Source organism: Callorhinus ursinus, unplaced genomic scaffold (genome assembly GCF_003265705.2).
Source record: "Callorhinus ursinus isolate GAN/ISIS: 27379988/994484 unplaced genomic scaffold, GSC_fseal_2.0 scaffold73, whole genome shotgun sequence".
NCBI classification, from domain to species: Eukaryota; Metazoa; Chordata; class Mammalia; order Carnivora; family Otariidae; genus Callorhinus; species Callorhinus ursinus.
In genome coordinates, this window is record NW_027397135.1 from 5,559,080 (window position 1) to 5,584,450 (window position 25,371).

Genomic DNA, 25,371 nt, shown 5'->3' on the forward strand with positions numbered 1-25,371 from the left:
GGCATAACTCAAAAAAGTGTTTTTGTTTTTGTTTTTTTTAAATTAGGGGAATTTAGTGTAAAAAGTTTTCTCTCTCCTGTTCGCATGGAGGACGTGCTGTTCTCAAGATGCAAAGGGAGTGGAGATGGACATCTGTTGATTACTTCTTTTACACCAGATACTCCCCGGTTTTTTTTTAAAGAATAATCTTTATTATTTTTCTAAATGTTACTAAAAGATCTGAATATGGATTTTCCATAACAGTTCAGAGGTTGCTGTACTTAAACTTTCAGTCAGGATAGTATGACTTTTCACGTGTAAATGGACTTTATTCTTTCATATTTGGAAATATCTGAATAGCTTTAAATGTGCTCCCTAGCATAGGGTGAGGTGCAAATTTCCAGTTAAAATTGGGGAGGGCGCAAAATTAGATTTCATCTGGATTAATTTGAGTCAGTCCTTTGATTTTTTTTTTTCTTTTCCAAGAACGAAACAGTAAATCAGAGAAATGGGCCAAACACTCACAAATTTCCTCTTCTTCTATCTGTGATCACTATGTCAATCTGTAGCGCAGGGAAAAGCAGTCCGTGTCCCCCCACGTGGCCACAGATGCGAGATGCCACATGTCCTTTGCCCACAGTGCTGGCCAAGTGTCAGGTCTGCCGTTCCTTTCCTGTCAGGGTGAATGCGGTGAGCAGGTGGAGCCCCCAGCTGCCTGTGTGTGCCATCTCTCCTCATTCTGCATCTCGGTGCTCCCTGCCTGGGGTCCTCAGTCCCCTTATCAGCCACACCCAGTAAATAGGTATCAGATCCTACCAGGTCTTATTTCAGACTCTTACCCCTGAGCAATGGCTGCTGAAAGTTTCCCAGTCACTGATATCGTCTAGCTCTTTGTCTACCACAGTGCCACCAGAAAGTTCTTTATAAAAAAAATTAAAAAGCACATAGGTCATGTTATTCTTCGGCTTTAAGGTTCTCTGCCAGCTCACTTTGCTCCCTGCAAGTCCACACTCCTTAGCCGAGGACTCAGAAGCCTTTACAACCTATCCCTCCCCCCATGGCCTCGCTTCTGCTCAGTGCCCTGTGTGAGCCACCTGCTCCGTCAAGCCCTGCCGTCTTATGAGATGCTGCACATGCCCTCTGTTTGCCTGGTAAATGCCCCCTGAGTGAAATTGTCCCAGGCCCTTCATTGCCTTTCTCTCGTGGGTGCTTTGCCAAGTGCTTTAACAGCATTGATTGTGGTGAGTTTTAATCCCTTGTGTATACTTTGGTCCCCCCACCGAGCCCTGCTTCAGTAGGATTTACATCTCAGGCACCAGGCAGCTGAGTGAACTGGTCAGCCTGGGGTCGGGATTTACTGTGGCCGCCCTCAGAGCCTGGAGCCCTGGCCGGCTTGAAGTGCTCCTTCAGCCCATATATACTGCACAGCTGCTGAGGTGCAACAGGGACATGGGACACCGCAGCGAGCCTGGGTTCCAGCGCTCACCCACCCGCTTTTGCATTGCGTCGTTTGCACAACTGTGTGTGAGAGCCTGTGTGATTGCACAAATGACTATCTAGTCACCAACCACGGTGAGACCTGTGGCATAAAAGGTCAGGATGCGGGGAAGCCATGTATGTGGGAGGCTCTCTGCAGTATGGGTAGATGGGAATGAATGTGTAAGTGGGGGTGAGCAGGGGAGTAGTGAGGGGCCAGGAGGTGGGCAGAGAGGCCCCTGTGGTCTTCTTTTCCCACCAGCCTTTAACACGCCCTCCAGGTCTCTGGAGCTGCAGAGCTCCAAACAGCTGTTGTCTGTCCTGTGACCACAACACCCCCCTCCCACCCCCGCAGGATACTACTGAAGGTGGCATAAATGTAGGAGAGTCCCCAGTACAAAACTGTCCCTTTATAGACAGCAGAGAAAGATCAGAAACGCCAGGGAGCAGCTGTTGGGGATGAAGCACAGGCACTTAAGCGTCTCGGGGAGTGTGGTTTGACCCCGTGCTACCTTGTGGTTGGAGGCATCCAGAGAAATGGGGGCCATTCATTTTCTCCAAGACCTCCCATGATGCATCCACACTGGAGCTGCGTCATTCACCACCTGTCGAGAGACACTGATTTGGGTGCTCCTACGTCTCTGCAGTGAGTCATCACCTTCTTTCTTCCATTTGTACGCTTCATGTGGGCCTGTAGCAGTATGCAATCGCCAATCCCAAAATATAGCAGGGCATCGAATGAGAAGAGGGTTTGCTTGTGTTCCGTGGGGGTTGGGCGGTTTCCGTAATTGCACTACAAGATCAAGGTCTGTGTCATTTGGTCACAGCGCTGAGCTTGGAAGCAATGTAAGTCCTTTGATTTGATTCTTTAGAACTAGTCATAAAAAAAAAAATAGGGTCTGTTGGCTTTTTAGTGATTCAGGTGGAGATACCCATCTCATGCTGTCGGTGGGCTTCATCCCCTCTGCAGCACTTTGTTGAGATCCTGTAACGCTCAGGGCACTGTGCCCCTGGGGATGTGCAGTGGGAGAAGGCCATGCAGGTCTCGGCAGCGTAGGAAGAGAAACTCAGTGAACTAACATTACACGGTAGGTTCACAGGATAAATATTACGCCCAGGAATAGACTGCTGGGTGCTCAGGAAAACACACGTGTTTGTGAATTTGCTGGGGTGGCTCCATTTCTCTTCTGTTGGCCTGCGGGAAGGGAAGTGGATTCTGGTGAGCTTTGCTTGTTTGTGAAGAAGAACAAGCAGAAGGTCTTCGAGAACCCATACTCATGCACAGGACGACAGGGGGAGGGTAGCGGCTCATATCCTGGTTTGCAGAGGGGCACACAGCGGTGTTCCATCTGGACCAGCATCCCAGTCCAGTGCGGCTGAGTGAGGAAAAGCAGATCTACACATTGCAGAGATGGCTCCTGACGGGGGCACAGGGAGGACTGTGGCAGCATCGTGGCTTTAGGGGGCTGATGCAGGTGGGAGCAAGACCCTGGGGAAAGAGACAGACAAACTAGGTATGCAACTGAAGTTCAAAGGTAGGGCTCCCAAAAGAAACAAAGGCTGAAGCCCAAGGCCTCCCATTGGCTCATTTGGGCCTTGAGCTAACTGAGGGCTGTTGGAGAAGCTGTGGTTTGGGGAACAAAAAAAGGCACCTGGACAGGGCATTAGGGGGCCTCAGGCCTCTGAGATCACAGTGGGCCCCTGTCCTTTCTGAGTCTAGGTAGGCGCTTAATCTGAAAAATGGAATCAGATGAAGAGCAGCACTCCTCGCTTTAGTTCGTCTTTATATACGGAGGTAGCCGACATGTGACCGGAGAAAGTCAGAGCTCCCTAAATGCTGTAGCCCCCCGCCCCGAATCTTCCCACATCATGCTAGCTGGCAGGGCCCATGGATACGTCCTCCTGGGTAGAGGAAAGATAGACTTCCTTCCTTCGTTCAGAAAACGAGCTGACAGGCAGCCTCCACTGTGTTCATACAGGAGGAGATGCAGGACCAAGATATCGTCACTGCTGCCCTTCAAGAACTTGTAGAAAGAGGGGGTTGGGGAAGAGGGTTAAAACGTACAGACTTCCAGTAATAAGTTTAATACGGGCTGGGGATGTAATGCACAGCATGGTGACTATAGTTAATACTTTATTGCATATTTGGAAGCTGCTAAGAGGGTAGATCTTCGAAGTTCTCATCACAAAGAAAAAAAGATGCCGCCATGCAAGGTGGTATGTTAAGTAACTTACTGTAGTGATCATTTTGCAATATAAACATATATGTATCAAATCATTATGTTTATACCTTAAAACTTATACGATGGTCTGTGTCAGTTACACCTCCATAAAACTGGAAGAAAAGAAGAACTTTTAGAACCATGGGAAAAGAAAAAACATAAAAACCTTGGCTAAAGCAGGGCTGTGGGTCTGGAGGTTAGCGGGGGCTGAATTTCAGGAAACCCTGAGTGGTGGTCTCAGCTGAACTTGGTGTGCACGAGATGAATGTAGGGAAGGGGGGGCGAAGGGGGCCACCAAGAAGAAGATTCATCATGATCCCGGGGTCCTGGGATCGAGTCCCACATCGGGCTCCCAGCTCAGCGGGGACCCTGCTTCTCCCTCTGGCCCTCCCCCCTCTCGTGCTGTTTCTCTCTCTCTCTCTCAAATAAATAAATAAATAAAATCTTTGGGGCGCCTGGGTGGCTCAGTTGGTGAAGCGACTGCCTTCGGCTCAGGTCATGATCCTGGAGTCCCGGGATCGAGTCCCGCATCAGGCTCCCTGCTCAGCAAGGAGTCTGCTTCTCCCTCTGACCCTCCCCCCTCTCATGTGCTCACTCTCTCTCTCTCACTGTCTCTCAAATAAATAAATAAAATCTTTAAAAAAAAAAAAAAGAAGAAGAAGATTCAATTATGGCCTCTCTTCTTTATAGGATATTTTGTGGTCACCAGAGTTAATAGTGAAGATCAAGGCCACGTAACTGTGGCAAGACAAGAATAAAGCTTGTCCTTATTTGGGGAGGAGGGCGGTGGGTGGTGTGTTATTGAGAGTGTGGATTCTGACTGTGTAATCACAGAAACGCACAGAGAGAGATCAGAGAGAATAAGCAATAATGACATCTGTGGTGTTAATGTGGCTTGTTTTCTTTTAAAATGGTTTCCTTTAATACTGATTAATGTGACTAACACTGATTTAAAAAAATAATAAAACAGAAGAAGATGGAGTATTCCATCCAGTGTTCCATTAGGAGGTACACTTGCGTTATTTGCATTTATGGTGAGTTTGTTGATGGTTTTCTGGTAGTTCTAATGGCTCAGTCTTATACTTGCCGTGACCTGCAGTGACTCTAGTGGTCCGACTGCATGACGCCAACTGCAGGAAAATGGAAACAGCAGGGAGTATGTTTGACAGAGCTGAACCACGAACAGAGCTGCTTTGGTTCTGGGGACGATCTCTTTTTTTAGAGCAGGTGGGGTAAGCATGATTCTACGTCAGTGTGACAGTGCTTCAGGTGTGTGGAGACGGAGATCGGACAGCCTGTTGCCATCTCTAACCTCGGCAGCTCTAAGGGTTACGTTGTTTATTTTCTGAAGAAACTGGGTGAAGAGACGCTCTACCAGCTGCCCTGGGCTGGGGGAGCCCTGTGCTCCCCTGGGAGTCTCACCCATGGCCCTCCACTGTGGTGCTCTGGGGCACCCCCTTCAGGATGAAATCATCTCAGAATTTATGGTTTTGGTAAAAGAAAATAACTGGAAATATTTGTTTGTTTAAAAGTCACAAATGCCAGTGTCCTAATACATACTTTCACAGCTACCGGAATACTCCTTACCGGTTCATCCCGGATGACAGAAGGTGACTCGCTGACCAGATAATTAGGGCGAGGGAGGAGGTGTGGTTTTGAGATTATGGCCTCACAGCATGGAGTTCCTCCTTGCTAACCAGAAATATTTTTTCCAGAAAGTTCCATGTGTCTGTCTTTCTGATTTTCTGCTTCTGTGTCTTACTCTTCCTGTCATTCTTACTCTGGTAATTCTTTCTAACTTTGATTCCACCCTTTCCTTTTCTGTGACAACTCAATTGCTATTTTGTATGATTTGCATTACTCAGTTCATATAAAGTACATACATCTAGAATGTTCTACCATATAAAAATAGGAGCTTAATTTTTTTCCTGCCATTTGAAAATGTGAGGGTTTTTCCCCCCATAAAAACATTTAATATCCTTAGCTACTACAGATAGATGACACACTTCACACAGAGTGCAATGCAATGCAAAAGGAAAGGCATTTTTTATAGCCTGCCCTGTTGGTAGGCAGTTCATATTGTTACTTTAATGACAGCAATGTTGCCATTTATAATCTTTGATCATCGGGGACAGAAACTTCTAGCACATGCTTATTATTCTCTGCTCTGCCAATGACAGAGCAAAGACAGAGTTTGATCCCCTTTCCTGCCCAGTGCACGTTCTTAAAAACCACTCATACTTAAGGGAAGATGACACGCGTTTGAAGTGTGCTCCTTACGTGGTTCCTAAGTGCAAAGCTAGTCGGACAGACTGTTCCCACTCACTTCATTTGCATTTAAGATCCTTAGATTACCTTTCAGGTCTGCTGTTTCATCTGTCCTGACTGCCTCACAGGCCTGTCATCATGAACTTTTCTCCCTAAATGTATTCAAAATGGCTGTGATTAGTCCTTTCAGAGCTGAAGTAAGGGCAGACTTGGGCCAAACTAGACAGAGGGCTCCTTGTTGCAGAGAGGTCCCCAGATGATGTTTTGTACACACAAAGTCTCCTTCTGTCACCTGTCAATGTGCTTCAAGCACATGCACTGTGTGCCAAGTGCTGTGCTTAGCCAAGTGCATACAGTGGAGATCAAACAGACGGCCCCTGCCTCTGGGCTCCTCAAGAAGGACAGCGAAGCAGAATGACAGCAGTAGTAACTCCTGACCTCTGATCTAACAGAAAAATGTGGAAGCTGTAGATCCTGAAGTTAAAAATTATGAAGTTTGAAATTTTTATTCTCTTATCTTACATATTCGGGTTGCATATGGAACTTCAGCAAAAATAATACAACATGCATTTTCCACCTGATCTGCCTTTTACCTTTTCAGTTGACCTTTTATAAACTTTCAGTGTCCTCTAATACATTTCGTCTTTTTTTTTTAAGACTTTTAATGTCTTGGGGAAATACTTTAAAATGTTTTTCTGCTTGCTCTTTGTTGTGTATTAATATTTTAACCCTTACAAAATACAAATCAAAACCACAATGAGATACCACCTCACACCTGTCAGAATGGCGAAGATTAACGGGTCAGGAAACAACAGGTGTTGGCAGGGATGCGGAGAAAGGGGAATTCTCTTACACTGTTTTTGGGAATGCAAACTCATGCAGCCACTCTGGAAAACGGTATGGAGGTTCCTCAAAAAGTTAAAAATAGAACTACCCTATGACCCAACATTTGCACTACTAGGTATTTACCCAAAGGATACAAAAATACAGACTCGGAGGGGCACGTGCACCCTGATGTTTATAGCAGTATTATCAGCAATAGCCAAACTGTGGAGAGAGCCCAGATGTCCATCGACCGTTGAATGGATGAAGAAGATGTGGTATGTATACATAGTGGAATATTACTCAGCCATCAGAAGAATACAGTCTTGCCATTTGCAATGTGAATGAAGCTACAGTGTATTGTGCTAAGGGAAATAGGTCAGAGTAAGATACCATATGATTTCATTCATATGTGGAATTTAAGAAACAAACAAATGAATACATGCAAAGGAAAAAAAGAGAGGGAAGCAAACCATAAGAGACTCCTAATGACAGAGAACAAACTGAGGGTTGAAGGAGGGAGGTGGGTGGGGGGATGGGCTAGATGGGTGATGGGCATTAAGGAGGGCACTGATTATGATGAGCACTGAGTGTTATGTGTAAGTGATGAATCACTAAAATCTCCTGAAACCAATATTACACTATATGTTAACTAAATAGAATTTAAATAAAAATTTGAAAGAAAAAATATTTTAACCTTACATCTCTGTGGAGGAAAAGCTGTCTGGTAGGAAGCTAGGCTGGCTACTCATTTGAGACCCATGAAGGGTCTCAAATTATTATTACTGAAAACAAAGTGAGCTTAGCGGTGGGTATGTAGCCAAGCCAGGGATATTTTATTAGTTCCCTTTGATTTATTATAGGCACACAAGAGAGAAAAATCATAGAAAGTCACAGTAGACACCAGTAGGTCATCGGGTTCGCTCCACACCCTCGAATTGGCCTCCTGCCTGTCACCAGAAGCTTCAGTAAAAGAAAGCCAGCTCCAACATTACCTTTGCCATCTTTGGGCACTTCTGCACAGCATTTTTGTTCATGAGGCTTCTACAAACTGGAGAAGCACATGATGGGGTGGAAAGGGGAAAGAACATGTTTGTCCCCAGGTTCAGTTAAAGACTGGCAAAGGGGTAGAAGGAAGTCAGTAATGCTAATTTTCCACAAAAGGAACCCCAGCATTGAGTTTGACGCCTTATTATGCATCTTTATAGTACCTAGTCTTGGAATTAAAAGTAACATGTTGGGGCATCTGGGTGGCTCAGTCGATTAAGCGTCCGACTTTTGATTTTGGCTCAGGTCGTGATCTCAGGGATGTGAGGTCAAGCCCGATGTCAGGCTCTGCCCTGGGAGTGGAGCCTGCTTATGATTCTCTCCCTTTCCCTCTGCCACTGTTCCCTCCCCCCAAAAAAGTGACATGTCTGCATTCTAAATCAGCATCAAAGATAGTAATAAACATTTTTTAAGGCAAGAAAACAGAGTAGATGAGAAACATTGAGGAGACATAAAAGCAGAATATGAAAGTGGAAGATTACCTACAATATATATTCCAGTGGCTCTGAATGTGTTAAGATATCATCAAGTTGTGTTAAAAATCCAATTACATACTGCATTAGAGAGAGACAGCTGAAGAATGTAACAGAAAAGTAATAGGAGTGCATTAAGGGGGTGTTTAGCGGAGAATGATCAAAGGTGATTTGATAGCCACATGGGAGAACTTTCCGTGAGAATCACAGATGGAAGAAGAGGAACCAGACTGGCTGTCACCATCTCAGGAGGAGGCAGTGGTGGTCTGGGCCGGGAGGTTGGTGGCAACAGAACCGGGGTGGGGGGGGTCCATCTGGGCCTAGAGTTGACAGGACTTACGGAAGAGTTCCAGTGAACCGAGGGACCTAATCTCTTTAGGACTCAGATTTCTCTTCTAAGAGGAAGAATAATGTTAGGAAGATCGATAGACACTTCTAAAGTGTCTAGTTCTTGCTACTCAAAGTTTGAGCTGGAGACATAAGTGCATCCCTGGGAGCTTGTTAGAAGTGCAGACTCTGTGGTACTGCAGAGATGCTCTACCAACATCTGTATTTTAACAAGATCCCCAGGTGCTATAGAATAGTACCCACACAGAGGAGTCTAGATGTTTGATAAGAAACAACAACAACAAAAAAGGAGGGGTGGGCTTTGGTGGTAATAACCGATCTCATACGAGCTAAGCATTAAATTCTGTATAAGAACCTTCGAGATCCACAGGACTAGAGTAGAATTTGGTCCTTATCTCTGTTGGGATGTGATCACTGTTGCTCTTTTTCTGCCTTGTGCTCTAGGATTTGCTCCTTGGAATACCACTGTATTCTTAGAACAATTATTTTGGCTTCTGTTGTAAAAAATTTTCAGTAGTGAGCAAAACTTTTCTTCACTCAACTTCTGATTTATACAGCCAGGAAAGAAAAAGTGAAAGGGTTTTGGTGGAAGGGTTTTATTTCCTACTTACCTTGCTCACAAAGCTTGTGGCTGCCTTTTCTCGTGAGACATTGGGGCCCCAGTGTTCATGTGTGTCTCAGCTGTATTTCAACTCCATACATAATCTCTATAAACCCTGGCGGGTCAGCATGAAGGTATTAGGTACCTAATACAGATACTCCTTTTAACTCCCTCTCCTCCTCCTCCTCCTCCCAAAGAAGCAGTAGAAAAAGGCCCCCCCCCCCTTTTTTTTGTAATGGGTAATAAATGCAAGAGGAAGTATACAAAGCCATTTCTTCCCTGGTTCTCTTTTTTTTTTCAGCTTACCAGCATTCCCAGTCTTTTGTTTATCCTTCAAGAAATAACCCGTGATTTTCTGAATATATACACATATATAAAAGAAGTCTTTTTAACGCTGATAAAAATAATTTTGACGGCGCCTGGGTGGCTCAGTCGTTAGGTGGCTGCCTTCGGCTCAGGTCATGATCCCAGAGTCCTGGGATCAAGCCCCACATCGGGCTCCTTGCTCAGTGGGAAGCCTGCTTCTCCCTCTCCCACTCCCCCTGCTTGTGTTCCTGCTCTCGCTGTCTCTCTCTGTCAAATAAATAATTAAAATCTTAAAAAAAAAATCTTAAATAATTTTGTATTGTGACGATGTAACTTGAGTTATGTATTGAATAAATTCAAGTGTATAACACGAAAACTTAGAAATGAGGGGAAAGCATGCTGTGAACTGGAGGAGTGCCCATGTATTACTATGAATCTGATCAAAGTATAAAAGTTCCTGGTGCATTTAAAAGAATTTGTCGAGTTGTACACTACCAAGAAAATCTAAATAAGTTTACAAAAGCAGAAATCATATACCTCAGGGTCTGGGCTAGGGTGATCGCAGTTTCATTTCTAACTTCATGCCCCTCTAGCACATCTTGGGAATGTGACTTGGTTTCCCTAAGCTTCAAGCTCCTCAACTGTGAGGCTGAGCTCATAAGAGACTTTCTAGGGGCGATTGCATCTGAGATGACCCACAGACAGTGGTTAGCTCCAGGCCTGAGGCAACGCTCCATAAGTGGCAGTAACTGCTACTATTAGTGGTTCTAAATTTGTAGTTTTAAGAAATCTACAAATGAGCAAATAAATAACCTGCTCCCACTTGGAAATAAAAGAATACTCCCTAAATCATTTGTCGAGCAAATGAAGGGTAGGAGTGAGGGCCTGGTATTTACCGCTCCTTACCCCAAGCCTGCCCACCCAGTCTTCCCATCTCAGCGAATGGCAGCTCTGTTCTTCCAGCTGCTTGGTCCTAAAGCCATCTTGACGTTTTCTCCCATCTGCCACCTTTTATTCAGATTCTCACCGGAGCCTCCCGGCTAGTCTTCTTGCTTCCCACTTCCCCTGCTTTGGTCTATTTCCTACAAAGCAGACACTGTCAGAGAGGTCAGCGCTTCCTAAGTGGAAGGCTCACAGCTCTCTAGAGACCACACACTGTGCTCACAGTCAGAAGTCTTTACAGTGGTCAACAAGGCCCCTCCCTGTCTCTCCCCCTCCTACTGCTCTTCTGTTCCCACTTGCCTCTCCTGCTGCTGTCTTCCCAGCTCATTCCACTCCCACTGCACACTGGCCTCTTGCTTTTCCTCGGACCTTCCAGGCTGCTATGTTGGTGTCTTTTGCACTGTGATTCCTTTTGCCTGAAAGGGTCTTTCTCCATCTAAACCCTCCCTGCCATATACACACGGCATGCTTCTCCATTACCTTCCCCCATACACTCAGGGTGGATTTCTTCATTTCTTTTAGGTCTTTCACCTTCTCATGAGACCCTCCCTGTTTACACAGTAGAAAATTGCATTTCCTTTCTTCCTCTGTTCTTTGCTTTTTTCCAACATCCCTGCTTTGTTTTCAGTTTTAACGCTTAATATCAAGGTACTGTATTTTTTATTATTTACCTTGCTTATTGTCTCTCTTTGCTGCAAGCATCATAAAGACTGAGATTTTGTTTTTGTCATTGCTGTGTCCTAAATGCCTGGAACAGTGCTGGCACATGGTAGGGATTCGATATTTGTTGAATACACAAGTGAATATAGGAATCAGTATGAATGTTAATACAAAAACATATGCAGTGTATGTAAGTTGACTTCTAGAGGTACATTCATAGCCTTATTCTTTGCTAAAAGTTTAAAATATGAAAGCAAATGAATTGACCTCTCCTTAAAAGAGGTTCAGAAACTAATAAACTCACAGAAAGCAGTAAGAAGCAAATAATAAAAATATAAATTAATTGCACAAAGCAGAAGAATAGATTTGCAAATTTAAAAGTTAGTACTCAGTACAAAAGCAATAAAAGTAAATGTCATTGCAAGTCCTACCCTTGATGTATCTCATCCGTAAAACAGAGAAAAAATAAAATCATAAATTAAAACAGAGAAGATTAAACGTTATAAGGAAGTATTCATGAAATGGAAAGCCTTGGTAAGATTGGAAAGCCTTGGTAAGATAGGAAAGTGTATTACCAAAGAGGCATCAGAACCTTGAAAATTTCAGTGGACCTAGCAAGAGTTTGAAGAACTTTTCAAAGAATTAACTTCTAAAATGGCTGTAAATTCATAAGGTATCTTTGAAACTTTTAAGAACCTGTGCATTTTAACAGTGTGTGTATTACTACAATATATAGAAAATCATGGAAAAAAATATAGAAATCTATTATCATTTGCTTTATGAAGCTGGTATGACTTGGAAGCAACAGCAGAATTAACTTATACTGAAATGCGTTTAATGAGCATAAATACAAAAGTCCTAGAAAGCTAAATTAAACAGTGTGTCAAAGAAGGAAACCACCATAACCAAGCATTGATCTTCCTAAGAGAGCAAGGATAGTCTAATATTAGGCAAGCTGTTAACATTGTAAGTTAGATCAAAAAGCGTGATTGGCAGAGAATTCCGGGAAGAAGTTGGAGTAGGAAGCACCAGGAACTTCTCTCCCCATCTAGCCAAAAATTGCAGAAACTGTCTGATGTAACTACACAGGTAGACCCTTGAACAATACAAGTTTGAACTGTGCGGGTCCATTTATATGTGTGGGTTTTTTTTTTTTTTTCAGTTAATACCATACAGTTCTGTAAATGTGTTTTCTCTTCTTTACAATATTCTTAATAACATTTTCTCCAGCTTACTTTATTGTAAGAATGCCATATATATATAATACATATAACATACAAAGTATGTGTTAATTGACTATGTTATCAGTAAGCTTTCCAGTCTGCAGTTGGCTATTACTAGTTAAGTTGTGAGAGAATCAAAAGTTATACATGGATTTTAACTGTTTTCTTGGAATTTTTCAGTCTGTTGAAAGCTTGTAACTTTCGGGGAAGACTTGGAGGTTAAATTGCAGTTAATTTGGTCAATTTCAACTCTTAGCACTCTAGCAGCTACCCATCCTCAATGCAGGCCACTTGATAGGCAGATGAGCACGTACTCCTTGAGGAGCTTGTGCATAGTGTGCAGGAGCAGGGTGGGCAAAAAGGACCCTGCCCTCCAAATATGGGGGCTCTGCACTCTGATAGCTATTTGCTAGTACTGGTTTAAGAGATACCTCCCCACACTGTTCCAAGCCCTTCCTCCTCCAGCTGAAGTGACCTCCGGGGAATTTAAATGGCCAGTGCCCTTCTCCCTGTCCCTTCATTTTTCACTTTTTCTCCTTTTAGAGCCAGACATTAAAGGCTAAGATGTTCAAAAACAACTGCATATACAAAAAATTAGAACGTGACTGCACATCCCAGGGAGAAGACTTTAATTTATATCTCAGGCTGATTCTCAGCACAGAGACAGCCTACAACAATTAATTTTAAAAAATAAAAATAGTAGCAAAGACAGCAGACTCTGGGGAAAGAGGAGGATGTGATTTCCAGAGTTACCACATTATTAGATTCAAATGTCCAGTGTTCAACAAAAAAAAATCACAAATCATACAAAGAAATAAGAAAGCATGGCCCATTCAAAGAAAAAATTAAATCAACAGACTGTTCATGAAAAAGACCTAATGCCATATCTGCTAAACAGATATTTAAAACATTTGTTTTAAAGATACTCAGAGAACTACAGGAATATGTGGAGAAGGTAAAGAAAACGACGTATTAACAAGTGGAAATATTAAAGAGATAACCTAAAAAGATGCCAACAAGAAATTCTGGAACTAAAAGGTACAATAAGTGAAATGAAAAATTCACCACATGGATTCAAAGACAGGTCTGAACAAGCAGAAGAGAGAATCAGCAAACTGAAGACAAGACCATAGAATTGATCAAGTCTGAGGAACACAAAGAAAAAAGATTGAAGAAAAGTGAAGAGAGCCTAAGGGGCTTGTAGGGCAGCATCAAGCAGACCAGCATTTGCATCATGGAAGCTTCAGAAGGAGAAGAGGGAGAAAAGAGGGCACAGAGAATATTTGAAGAAATAATGGTTGAAAACTTCCAAAATTTGGTGAAAGACATGAATATCAACATCCAAGAACCTCAACAAACTCCGCCACACCAAGACACATTATAGTCAGTCTTTCAAAAGCCAGAGACCAAGAGAGAATCTTGAAAACCACAGGGATCATCGCTCAGTGAGAACATAAGCAGATTTCTCATCAGAAACTATGGAGGACAGAAGACAGTGGGCTGACATATTCAGAGTGCTAAAATAAAAAAATCTGTCAACCAAGAATACTCTATCTAGGCAAAACTTTCCTTCAAAAGTGAGGAAGAAACTAAGACATTCCCAGATAAACAAAAGCTGAAGGACTTTGCAACCGGTAGACTTAGAAAAGTAGGAAAACTTCCAAATACATTCTACAGGGCCAGCATCACCCTGATGCCCTGCCGGAAATGCCCAAGGGAGTCTGGCAGGATGAGATGAAAGGACACTAGACAGTAACTCGAAGCCATATGGAGAAATAAACATCTCAGTAAAGGTAGGTTCCTTGGCAATATAAAAAGTATTATTATAGGGGATGCCTGGGTGGCTCAGTCGGTTAAGCATCCAACCTCGGCTTAGGTCATGATCTCAGGATCCTGAGGTCCAGCCCCATGTTGGGCTCCGTGCTCAGTGGGGAGTCTGCTTGAGGATTCTCTCTCTCCCCCTCTTCCTCTGCCCCTCCTCCTGCTTGCACACGGGCACTCTCTCTTTCTCTCTCTCAAATAAATAAATCTTTTAAAGAAAGTATTATTGTAGGGACACCTGGGTGGCTCAGTTGGTTAAGCGTCTGCCTTTGGCTCAGGTCATGATCCCAGGGCCCTGGGATCGAGTCCCACACTGGGCTCCCTGCTCAGCAGGGAGCCTGTTTCTCCCTCTGCTTGCCACTCTGCCTACTTGTGATCTCTCTCTCTGTGTCGAAGAAATAAATAAAATCTTTAAAAAAAAAAAAAAGAAAGAAAAAGAAAATTCCCAACAAAAAAAGCCCTGAATCTGGTGATTTCATTTCTCATACTTTCCCAAAAATTGGAGAGGAAGCAACTCTTCCTAACGCATTATATGAGGCCAACGTTAATAACCTTGACACCAAAGTCAGACAAAGACACTACAAGACAATTGTAGGTGACCATTGTCCTCAGTGAACATTGATGAAAAACCCCTCAACAAAATACTAGCAAACAGAATTCAGGAGTATTTTTAAAGGATTATACACAGTGACCAAATGGCATTTATTCCTGAATTGCAAAGACTGTTCAACAAATAGAAATCAGTGTAATAAACCACATCAACAGAATGAAGGAAAAAAACCACATAATCATCTCAATTGATGCAGAAAAAGCATTTGATGAAATTCAACACCCTTTTATAATAAAACACACACACAATCAGCAAACTAGGAATAAGAGGTAACTACCTCATCAAAACAATAGAAAAAAATCAATGAAACCAAGAGCTGGTTCTTTGAAAATATAAAATTGGTAAGCCCTTAGCCATATTTATCAAGAAAAAAAGAGAAAGGACCCAAATAAATAAAATCAGAAACAAAAGAGAAGTAAAACCTGACATTATAGAAATATGAATGATTATAAGGGAATACCACAAAAATCATGCCAACAAATTGGACAACCTGGAAGAAATGAATAAATTCCTAGAAACGTATAATTTTTCAAAGCTAAATCATGAAGAAATAGAAAATCTGAACAGACCAATTACTAGTACTGAATTTGAGCTGGTAATCAAAAAACTCCCAACAAACAAAAGTTGAGGACCAGATGGATTCATAGGTGAATTCTACTGAACATTTAAAGAAGAGTTAATACCTATTTTTCAACTATTCCAAAAAATGGGAGAGGTAGGAAAACTTCCAAATACATTCTACAGGGCCAGCATCACCCTGATGCCAAAACCAGACAAAGATGAAAGAAAGAGAGATTGGGGGGCAGGGGGTGAGAAAGGAAAGGAGAGGAGAGGAAAAAAAAAGAAAGGAAGGAAGGAAACTACAGATGATATGATCTTATATGTAGAAAATTCTAAAGATTTGACCAAAAAAAGATAGAATAAATGAATTCAGCAAAGTATCAAGAAACAATCAACAGAAAAATCAGTTAAATTTCTATACATGAGCAGTGAACAGTCTGACAAGGAAATTAAAAAACAGTTCCACTTATAGTAGCAGTACAACATAAAATAATTAGTGATTTAACCAAGGAGGTGAAAGACTTGTACAGTGGAAACTATAAACATTGCTGCAAGAAATTTTAAAGGACATAAATGGAAACTGACCTCATATCCATGGATTGGAAGACTTAATATTGTTAAAATGTCAATACTACCCAAAGCATTCTACAGAGTCTAGGCAAACCCTATCAAAGTTCCGATGATGTTTTTTACAGAAATAGAAAAACCCATCCTAAAATTCATATGGAATCTCAAAGGACATTGATTAGCCAACAGCCTTGAAAGAGTAGGCAAAAATTGAAGGATTCACACTTCCTGATTTCAGAACTTACTAAATAGCTACCCTAATCAAAACAGTGTGGTATTGGCATAAAGACAGATAAGCAAACCAATGGAAAAGAATAGAGAGCCCCATAATAAACCCATGCGTATTTGATCAAATTACTTTTAGCAGGAGTGCCAAAGGCCATTCAATGGGCAAAGGATGGTCTGGTCAACAAATTATGCTGGGAAAACTGGAAATCCCTATGCAAAAGAATGGAGTTGGACCCTTACCTAACACTGTGTACAAAAATTAACTTAAAATGGATCAAGGACTGGGGGTGCCTGGCTGGCTCAGTTGGTAGGGCATGTGACTCTTGATCTCGGGGTTGTAAGGTCAAACCCCACATTGGATGTAGAGATTACTTGAAAATAAAATCTTTAAGGGGTGCCTGGGTGGCTCATTCAGTTAGATGACCAACTTTTGATCTCAGCTTAGGTCTTGATCTCAGGGTCATGAGTTCAAGCCCCATGTTGGGCTCCATGCTAGGTGTGGAACCTACTTAAAAAAAAAAAAGAAATCTTAAAAAATAAATGGATCAAGGACCTAAATGTAAGACCTAAAACAATAAAACTCTTAGAAGGAAACAAGGACAGGGGCGCCTGGGTGGCTCAGATGGTAGGGTGTCTGCCTTCAGCTCAGGTCGTGATCTCCGAGTCCTGGGATCGAGCCCCACATCGGGCTCCTGGCTCAGCGGGGAGCCTGCTTCTCCGTCTGCCTCTGCCTCTGCCTCTCCCCCTGCTTGTGTGTTCTCTCTGTCCCTCTCTCTCAGATGAATAAATAAAATCTTTAAAAAGAAGAAGACGAAAACAAGGACAAAAGTATCACAACACTGGATTTGGCGATGATTTCTTGGATATGACACCACAGGTCTGAGTGATAAAAGAAAAAGAAAATGCAGGTTGGACTTCATGAAAATTTAAATATTTTATGTATCAAAAGACACTATCACTAGAGTAAAATGGCTATGCCCACAATAGGAGAAAATATTTGCAAATCATATCTAATAAAGCAGTTAATATCTGGAATATAGAGAGAACTCGTAAAACTCAACCAAAACAAAAAATCAAATAACCCTATTCAAAAATAGGCAATGGACTTGAATAGACATTTCTCCAAAGAAGATATACGAATGGCCAACAAGCACATGAATACATGCTCAAGATCACTAATCATTAGGGAAATGCAAATCAAGGCTACAAGATAACCACCTCATACCCACTAAGATAGGTACTGTCAAAAAGCAGAAAACAAGTGTGGGCAAGAATGTGGAGAAATTGGAACCCTTTTGCACCGTTGGTGGGAATGTGAAATAGTATAGCCACTATGGGAACAGTATGTCAGTTCCTAAAAGTTAAAAATATAATTACCATCATACATGATCCAGCAATTTCACTTCTTGGGTATAAAGCCAGAAGAACTGAAAGCAGTTTCGAAGATAAATTTGTGCACCCAAGTTCATAGCAGCGTTATTGACAATTACTGACACATAGAAGTAACACAAGTGTCCATTGACAAATGAATGGATAAACAAAATGTGGCATGTACACACATACACAATGGGATATTAATTTAGAAAGGAAGTATGATGTACTACAACATTGGTGAACTTTGAAGATACTGTCCTAAGTGAAATAAGTCAGCCACAAAAAGACAAATATTGTATGATTCCACTTATGTGAGGCACTTAGAGTAGTCAGAATCATAAAGACAGAAAGTACACTGGTGGTTGCCCAGGGCTAGGGAAAGGGGATAATGGGGAGTTATTGTTTAATGGATATAGGATTTCATTTTTACAAGATGAAAAGAGTTATGGGACCTATCATGGTGATGATTGCACAACACTGTGAGTATATTTAATACCACTGTATTGTAAACTTAAAAATGGTCGAGGTGGTAAATTTTAGGTTATGTATATTTTACCACAATAAAAAATGCAAAACAAAACAAAAAATGAGTACCTCAGTAGATGCTGAAAAAGCTGTTGATAAAATTTGATAAAATTCAGTATAAATCCCTTATCACAACTCTTTCAAAACCATTAGTGTACTGTAAACTAGTAATGTAACTGGTATTGTAAGGCTTTTTCTTAATATAATAAAGACTGTGTTCCTTCAGGGTCCTGGAAGGCAAGGATCAAGTCCTCAGTGATATACCCCCAGTATTACCAGCTGTGCCTTTTGATGTTCAGTAAGGATGAAGTAAATTTATACTCTGGGCCTGCTGCCAACGTCATCTTTAGTGCAACAGTAAAAGTATCCCCATTAAAAAATTAGAATATTTACTATCACCAATATTTAACGTTGTTCTAGAACTTCTGGCTAAAGTATTAACATGAAAGATAATATTTTACCATTAGGAAGGAGACATAAAACTATTTCTAATTGTAAACAATATATCATTACATATCTAAAAAAGTCCTAGAGAATGAACGGGAAAATATTTTTAGTAGCTGAGACAATTTAGCAAAATGAATAGATATAGTATAAGAAGAAAGAAAGGGGCAAGTAATGAAGGGGGGGAGACTTGTCTATCAATCACGAAAATGTTCTCTGCAAGAATTCGTTCTGGTATTTTGGCAGCAACTGACACCCCAGTTTTTAAGAGTTACCTCTTGTGATAAAAAGTCACAAAGAGGGAGGCTCCTGGTTTAACTCCGTGGCTTACTTTGCAGCGTACAGGGACTCAAGCTCTTTCCTTCCATCTGTGTACGCTGCCCACCCCAGCTCACTCTTAGCTACTTCCCCTCACTTGCTGCGGGATGGACTCCTTGTTTCTTACAGATCCAAATATCGTCCAGTAGAAGAAGATCCTCCTGGGCAAATTGTGTACAATTTTTGGCCTTGAGCTTTTGCATCTACAAAACGGGAATAAGTGATGCGCATCTCATAGTATTAATGCAGGGCTTGAATGCTGGTTTTCTTCCTCACTTCCTACACAGTGGTACTTTCGTCAAGAGTCAGACCATCTGATTGTTCTCCCCAAACCCACCCTGTTATTACTTATCTTAGAGTTTTATTTTCCCTCATTTTAATCTCCATTTACATTTCAAACCATTTTAACAAGAGAATCAGACTGAATGTTTTTCTTTGGGCCATTTGTTTTCTTTCTGAATCTTCTTTATCCTCCATGCATACATTTTTGAAAAGGTTCTTTTTTGTTCAGTTTTGTGTCAACCCTTAGCTCCCTTGGATTTTATTTTACCTGGTTCCATTCTGCTGATAGGTGCACTTTTCAATTTTGTTCTTTAGGACCAGTCACACTGGCTTGGTTTGCAAACTTTGTCTATTTGACATTGTAGAGGACCAATCACTTCTTCCTTAAAAATTCTCCTTTCCCTTTGCCGCCATAACACAACCCCTACTTCACTGTGCTTCAGTATTTCTGCCCAGTCTCCTTTGCATTCTTCTCTACCACCTACACGCTTGGTGTTTTCTTCCTGTCTTGAATGTTGGTCTTTCCTCCAGTTCCCTCCTCAGCCGACTTTTCTCCCTCCCTGCACAATTCCTGCCTGGTTTTAACCACACCCACGTTTTTGTCCCCACTTTTACAGGAGAGTCCTGAGGCTCCAGCAGGCCCAGCATGGAGCTTTCATTGGCCCTGCCCTTACCCTGCACCCCCTCTTCCCCTGCACCCCCTCTTTCCTTATATCCCCTGTCTTTCTTGTTGGGCCCTTTTCTCAAGACGGGAAACCAGGGTCTCTTCGAGTCAGGCCTCTTCCTGTCCTCAAGCATTTCACACTGAATTGGTCCCCAGGGCCTTTGGGTTATTCCCCTGAATACCTCTCATTCTCTCCTTCTCTCATAGTCACGGATTTCTCTCATAGTCAGTCTTTTCCAAACTATTAGAATTGCCTGGTTGTTTTTTTTTTTTTTAATCTTTAAGTAACTTTTTGTTTATATAAAATATACAGGGATCCAGAGATAAATAAATTGCAATCTCTGCCCTTGGGAAACTCATGGTCGTGGCTGGTCATGGGCCTGTAAGCAAATGCATCCCAAGGCAGTGGGAAGATGCACAGATAGGAGCAGGTGCTAACTGCTGGGCCGTACAGGTGTGAGATGAGGCAGTGATTGATAAAGCTGGCATTTGTGGCTGATGGCTCCCCTACTGACACCCGGGAATGCATTTCTGGTCTTCAGTTTCTGTCTTACATTCTCTCCTTTCGCACATTTGTAGATTTCCCAGATCTGACACAGGCCAGGTTTGCGACATCTTACGCAGGTCGGTGGGCATCTTTCTTAGTAAACTGACCTTTATTCAGTTAAACTGTGGCAAGAGACATTTGAAAAAAGGAAAAAAATAAAAAATAAAAGCCCTAACCAATATACATACAGGGATGATTTCTCTGACACTCCGAGTAGCTTTCTGGGTTAAATGAGGCCTAACTCCAATAGACCTGAGTCTACCCACAAAATTAGCTTAGCCCGGGACACACCCAAAGCTCACAGTTTTGTTTCGTTTTGTTTTTCTCGATTCTTTCTTTATATATTCAGTCCTCTGTAGCATTATCCACATGATCAGAGTGAGCAAATCTAAAACATAGACTCGAAAATAGCAGCTCAAATATTCCTGCCCATTAAAATGAGAGTTACGACTCGATCTGGGACAGGGTGGCCAGCTTGTCACCTTCTTTGTTTTCTGGGTGCCCTCCTCCCATGTCCTGCACCCTGGCCTGAAGCAGGGGAGTCAGCCTGCATCCTATAGCCTCACCCGTGGAGAAAACCATCTCCTCCAGCAGTGCCAAAGACAAATGGAGCTTCCATAGATGCATCAACCCACCCTTCTGGCATTTGCTCCCATGGTCTCCCTGTCTGTGAACTTGGGCTCACCTGGATGACCAGTATCCGCCACCCTGATAAAATGTTAGCCCAGCGGATGGAAATGGAGGCCAGACTTCAGGAATGGACTTCAGCAAACTGTGTTCTCAAAGGGCTTATGGAGCTGCCAGTGATAATTCTGGCAAGAGTCAGGAAACCAGTAGGGAGCTTCGAATTGGCTTACCTTACTGTGGCCCTGGTCTTCTTCACTTGAAAGTGGACACGGCCTTCTCTGTTGGTAATTTTTTCAGCACGCACTTCCCCAGCTCTTTGCAGAGCCTCCTTGGTTTATCATTCAGGCTTTGGGTTAGCGACATGGGAGCCCCACCACCTACTGTACCTGATCCTATTAATGTCCGTCCTGTCGCTTAGCCACCCTGGGGAGTTTGTGGGTGCCCTTTCAGCCGTCTGCACCCCAGAGCATGGGCAGCATGAGGCTGGGGACTCATGTGTGGCTCTGGTTCGTTCCCATGTCCCGGGTGCCCCACTGTGTCTGGGCATTTGGCCCTCAGTCCATGTCAGCTCAGGGGATGGCCGGGGGTGATAGGCAGTTTGCCTTTTTTCCACTCTGTTCACATCTGCTCATCTGTCTTTTCAGGAGCCCAGCAGCCGGGGCTGCCGTATTACACCGACCCTGGAGGACCAGGGATGAATCCTGCTGGAAATCCCATGGCGATGGCTTTCCAGGTCCAACCCAGCTCACCCCAGGGAAGCACAGCCTACCCTCCGCCCCCCTCTTACTGCAATACGCCCCCGCCCCCATATGAACAGGTGGTGAAGGCCAAGTAGCAGGGGGCACGGCCTGTGCGACCTCACAGGGGAACAGGGAGGGGCGCTTTCACCCCACCTCTCTGTCCCCATCGATGTTCGCTTCCAGGAATTGTCTTCTGAGCCACTAAGGGCAAATTCCTCATTGATATCTTCAAAGCAAGCACAGCTCCCTTTCAAGTTTTCTGTGGAGAACCAGTATTTGAATTTATCCTGTGTCTCCTCTGTTGCTTCTGTTTCTGATGTAATCTGAGCTCTGGCAGCGTGTGGACAGTCCCCAAGGGTTGACACCCAAGATCCTCGGGAGAGAGACTAAGGAGAAGGAGCCACAGCAGGGCCCATGTGTGTAGGCGGAGCACAAGGAGGGGCTGTTCTGGCCTAGGCAGCTTCCTCCCAGGCACACAGCAGTCAGCTCACAGAAGTGAGGGCCCGCGGGGTCCACTCTTGGAGCCCCATGTGTCCTGTCAGTCTTCCTCTTCAAGAAGCTGTTAGACTCCGGTGTGGGAGAAGCTTCATAGCACTTTCTATGTCCATTCACTTCCTAGAGATGAGAGCGGCATCCCTTCTGCAAAGCCAGGGCTGGGAGAAGACTGTGTACATCATCGAGGAGATGAGGATCCAGGTTAGGTCAGGTTGGATGTCTACAGTTACCTGAAAATCACTAAGGAAAGTTACTTAAATTTGTGGGAAATTGATTTCCTGCGTCAAACTGAGATATTGCATTTTATGAACTCTTGGTCTGACTTGGCAGAAATAAAATGTTTCCCCCCCCTTTTTAGTGAGTTTGTGGAAGCTCATGTAGAGTCCCGTCCTTGAAAGTCAGACTCAGAGTGTCTTCTCTGAACGTCAGCGGCTGTCTGGCCTTGGTGCCTGACCAGAGGTCTCCACGCCCTTACCTATGGCAGCCCTGGTGGTGGTTGTGATGGACACTTTCAAAGCGGAGAGGCACATCTGGCTGGGAAGTCACATCAGCCCCTTGGGGAGAGTGTCCCGGCAGGGTCCGGCCAGCGGTTTTGACGGGCAGCCAGTGGTTTGATCTCAGCAGGGGTGTGTGTGTGTGTGTGTGTGTGTGTGTGTCAGCCTCTGAAGAGGAAAAGCTTGCTGAAAAAAAGACAGGAATACAAAATCCCGGGACTGCCAGAAGATCTCTTCAAAAAGTACTGAATAGGATTCACTGACAACGTAATCAAAATTAGAATCGAAGATGTGGTTGGAAATGCAAACCCTGGCTGAGAAACATGTGTCACCCTGGGATCTAACAAGTAGTCACCGGGTTATAAGGAAGTTCTGTTCCTCTGCAGCAAATAATGCTGGTGGTGCATTTAAACCCAGATTGAGATCTGACCAGTTGTGTATAGGAAGACAAAGCAACGTAGCCAAGATGGGTAGATCTCCTGTGTGTTGTAGTAGTGGAATGGGGGGGGGGGAGCTTATTTTTGTAAAAACTAATTGGAGCCTCTTGAGAAGTTGTTACTCATTGAACCTGAGCGTCAGAACATCTCGCTGGAGTTTTCATTTCCGCAGACCAGGAGTCTGGGTGTCCCTTTGCTCCCGGGATGTTTAGGTAGGGTAAGGGTGAGAAATCAGAACAGGACTGCAGCAAGTGCTCAGACTTAGCTTCCTGCGAAGACGGAGAATCTGCACGCCTCCCAGGGAACGCCACAGGAAATGCTGGGAGCCAAACACAAACCCTCGGAAACACGGTTTTTAAACGCAGACGGTGCTGCTGGAGTCTTCAGCTACCCTCGTGTGACCTCCCAACTCGTGCCCCTGATGGCGGTACCTCTCCTCACTCTGTCCTTGATCCAGATGAGGCAACAAAGCACAACATTTGCTGTTTACAGCCAAGGACAACTACATGGGTCCAGAAGGTTCCTCTTCTTCCGGGTCATTCGTTTTGCATTTTTGACTGAAATTTCTCCCTTCACTTTTTTTTTTTTTTAATAATGAAGCACAGTAAGAGCTGCCCCGGAATTGGATCAGGGTGCGGTTGAAAAAGCACCCAGATATCCGTGACTAAATTTTATTTATCTTTTTGATAGCAAATGATCTCAGAGATTGAATGATTTAGGTAGTGCTCAACAATTTTGTATTCCATGTTTGTGAAGATAAATTTTGGTTTCCCTTGAACCTGGGTGAGAACCCTTCTACAGTGAACGCTGATACTGTGTGTAGAAATTCCACGTGTGGTGACATTTCTTGGCCACTCTCCTTCCGTCTGTGCTGGCAGTGGACTGTGTCCCCCTCCTGGAGTGAGTCCAGCTCCTGGTGTGTTGAAGTCTTATAGAGTCGGTGGTTAGGAGTAAACTGGGAGCAGATCTGTGCATGTTTTTCCTCTGCAACATTTGGCTCACACCTCTTTTTTTGTTCTCTTTTCATAGGGCCCCATTTCCTATGTGTGCAAAATAAAAAAATGAATTTGGGCACATGCTCCGATTGTTTTGTTGGGAAGTGGGGAAGAGGGTAGAGGTAAGGGTTCTAAGGAGGAAGGGCCCACAGTGGGTCATGGGTTCAGCCAGGTGGAGGTGGCATGGAGGAGGCTGCATGGTGCACTCAGCCTCAGGAGCTCCAGAAATTAGAGGCCGTCAAAGAATGTAAGGAACGTTTGGTGCCTCAACACATTTTAAAAATCTGGCTAAGGAAAAAATAATCTGAGGCAAGTAGAAAGACAGAAGCATTAATTAGATAAACTCACAGGTAACACTGACATTAGTTATCCAGGGGGCCTGGATCTGCTTTCCACAGGTAGGTGAGCCTTGATTTTAAAAATGCAGCTCTTCAGGTGCCTGGGTGGCTCAGTCGGTTAAGCGTCCATCCAACTCTTGATCCCAGCTCAGGTCTTGATCTTAGGGTCGTGCGTCCAAGCCCTGTGTTGGGCTCCACGCTGGGCGTAGAGCCTACTTAATAAAACAGGACAGGAAATAAGCCAGAGGAGGTCAAGCAGCTCCCTCTGGCGAAGTCAGGGCTGATTTACACACCTTACCTAATGTACAGGACACCCCACCAGGTTATCAGCTTGCCCCAGCAAATTGGAAGCAGCCTCATTTATGTCAAAGGTCATGACTTGAGATGGCAAACAGTGACTGAGTGCTCACTTTTATCTGTTCCTCCCAAATTTCATTGAACTTCAAGAAATCTATAATGGCTCTCAAGGCAAAAAAAAAAAAGAAAAAATAAGGTACAAGGGCAGAAATTCTGAGTAATTCTGAAATAGAAGATGGCAGGTCAGGTTGAATAATAGAGAAGACTGAAGCAGGAATGTTAAGAGAAGGTGGCTGGGGAGGTGAGGGCTTTACAAAAACTCCACAGGGAAGCCAGCAAGGGCCGAGAGCAAGCATGGGCAAGGGGCCTATGCCAGGGTAACGTTGACCTGTGGGTGTGCCGTGTTCTCTGCCCCTGGCCCCCAGGTAAGGGGGACAGCCAATTGCAGGAACTAACGGCCCCGCAGCCTGCTTTCTCACAAAGGGGACGCTCTGCATTGCAAGGTGTCGGGAGGTGGGCTAAGTGGTATCATTATTTAATTTTTAAAAACTGAGTTAAGCATCTTCTAATGTATCAGTCAATTAAAACAAGTATTTTCTAATGTGTCAGTCACTTAAAACATTCATGAGCTGGGCTGCCA

General features: G+C 43.5%; 1 protein-coding gene across 3 annotated transcripts in view; it reads left to right on the forward strand.

Moving 5' to 3' along the window:
• Positions 1–25,371, forward strand: part of VOPP1 (VOPP1 WW domain binding protein) — a 140,669-nt gene that overhangs the window by 80,007 nt on the left and 35,291 nt on the right. Inside the window, exons 5-6 of one of the 3 annotated variants that reach the window (XM_073886909.1) lie at positions 20,341–20,385; positions 21,580–24,172. The exons of 1 other annotated variant lie outside the window; for it this stretch is intronic. In XM_073886909.1, coding sequence (XP_073743010.1) covers positions 20,341–20,385; positions 21,580–21,770 — 236 coding nt within the window. In that variant the 3' untranslated portion in view covers positions 21,771–24,172. Of the gene's footprint in view, positions 1–20,340; positions 20,386–21,579; positions 24,173–25,371 lie in introns of those variants that run through there. One more of the 3 variants, XM_025853150.2, reaches the window with a different exon arrangement.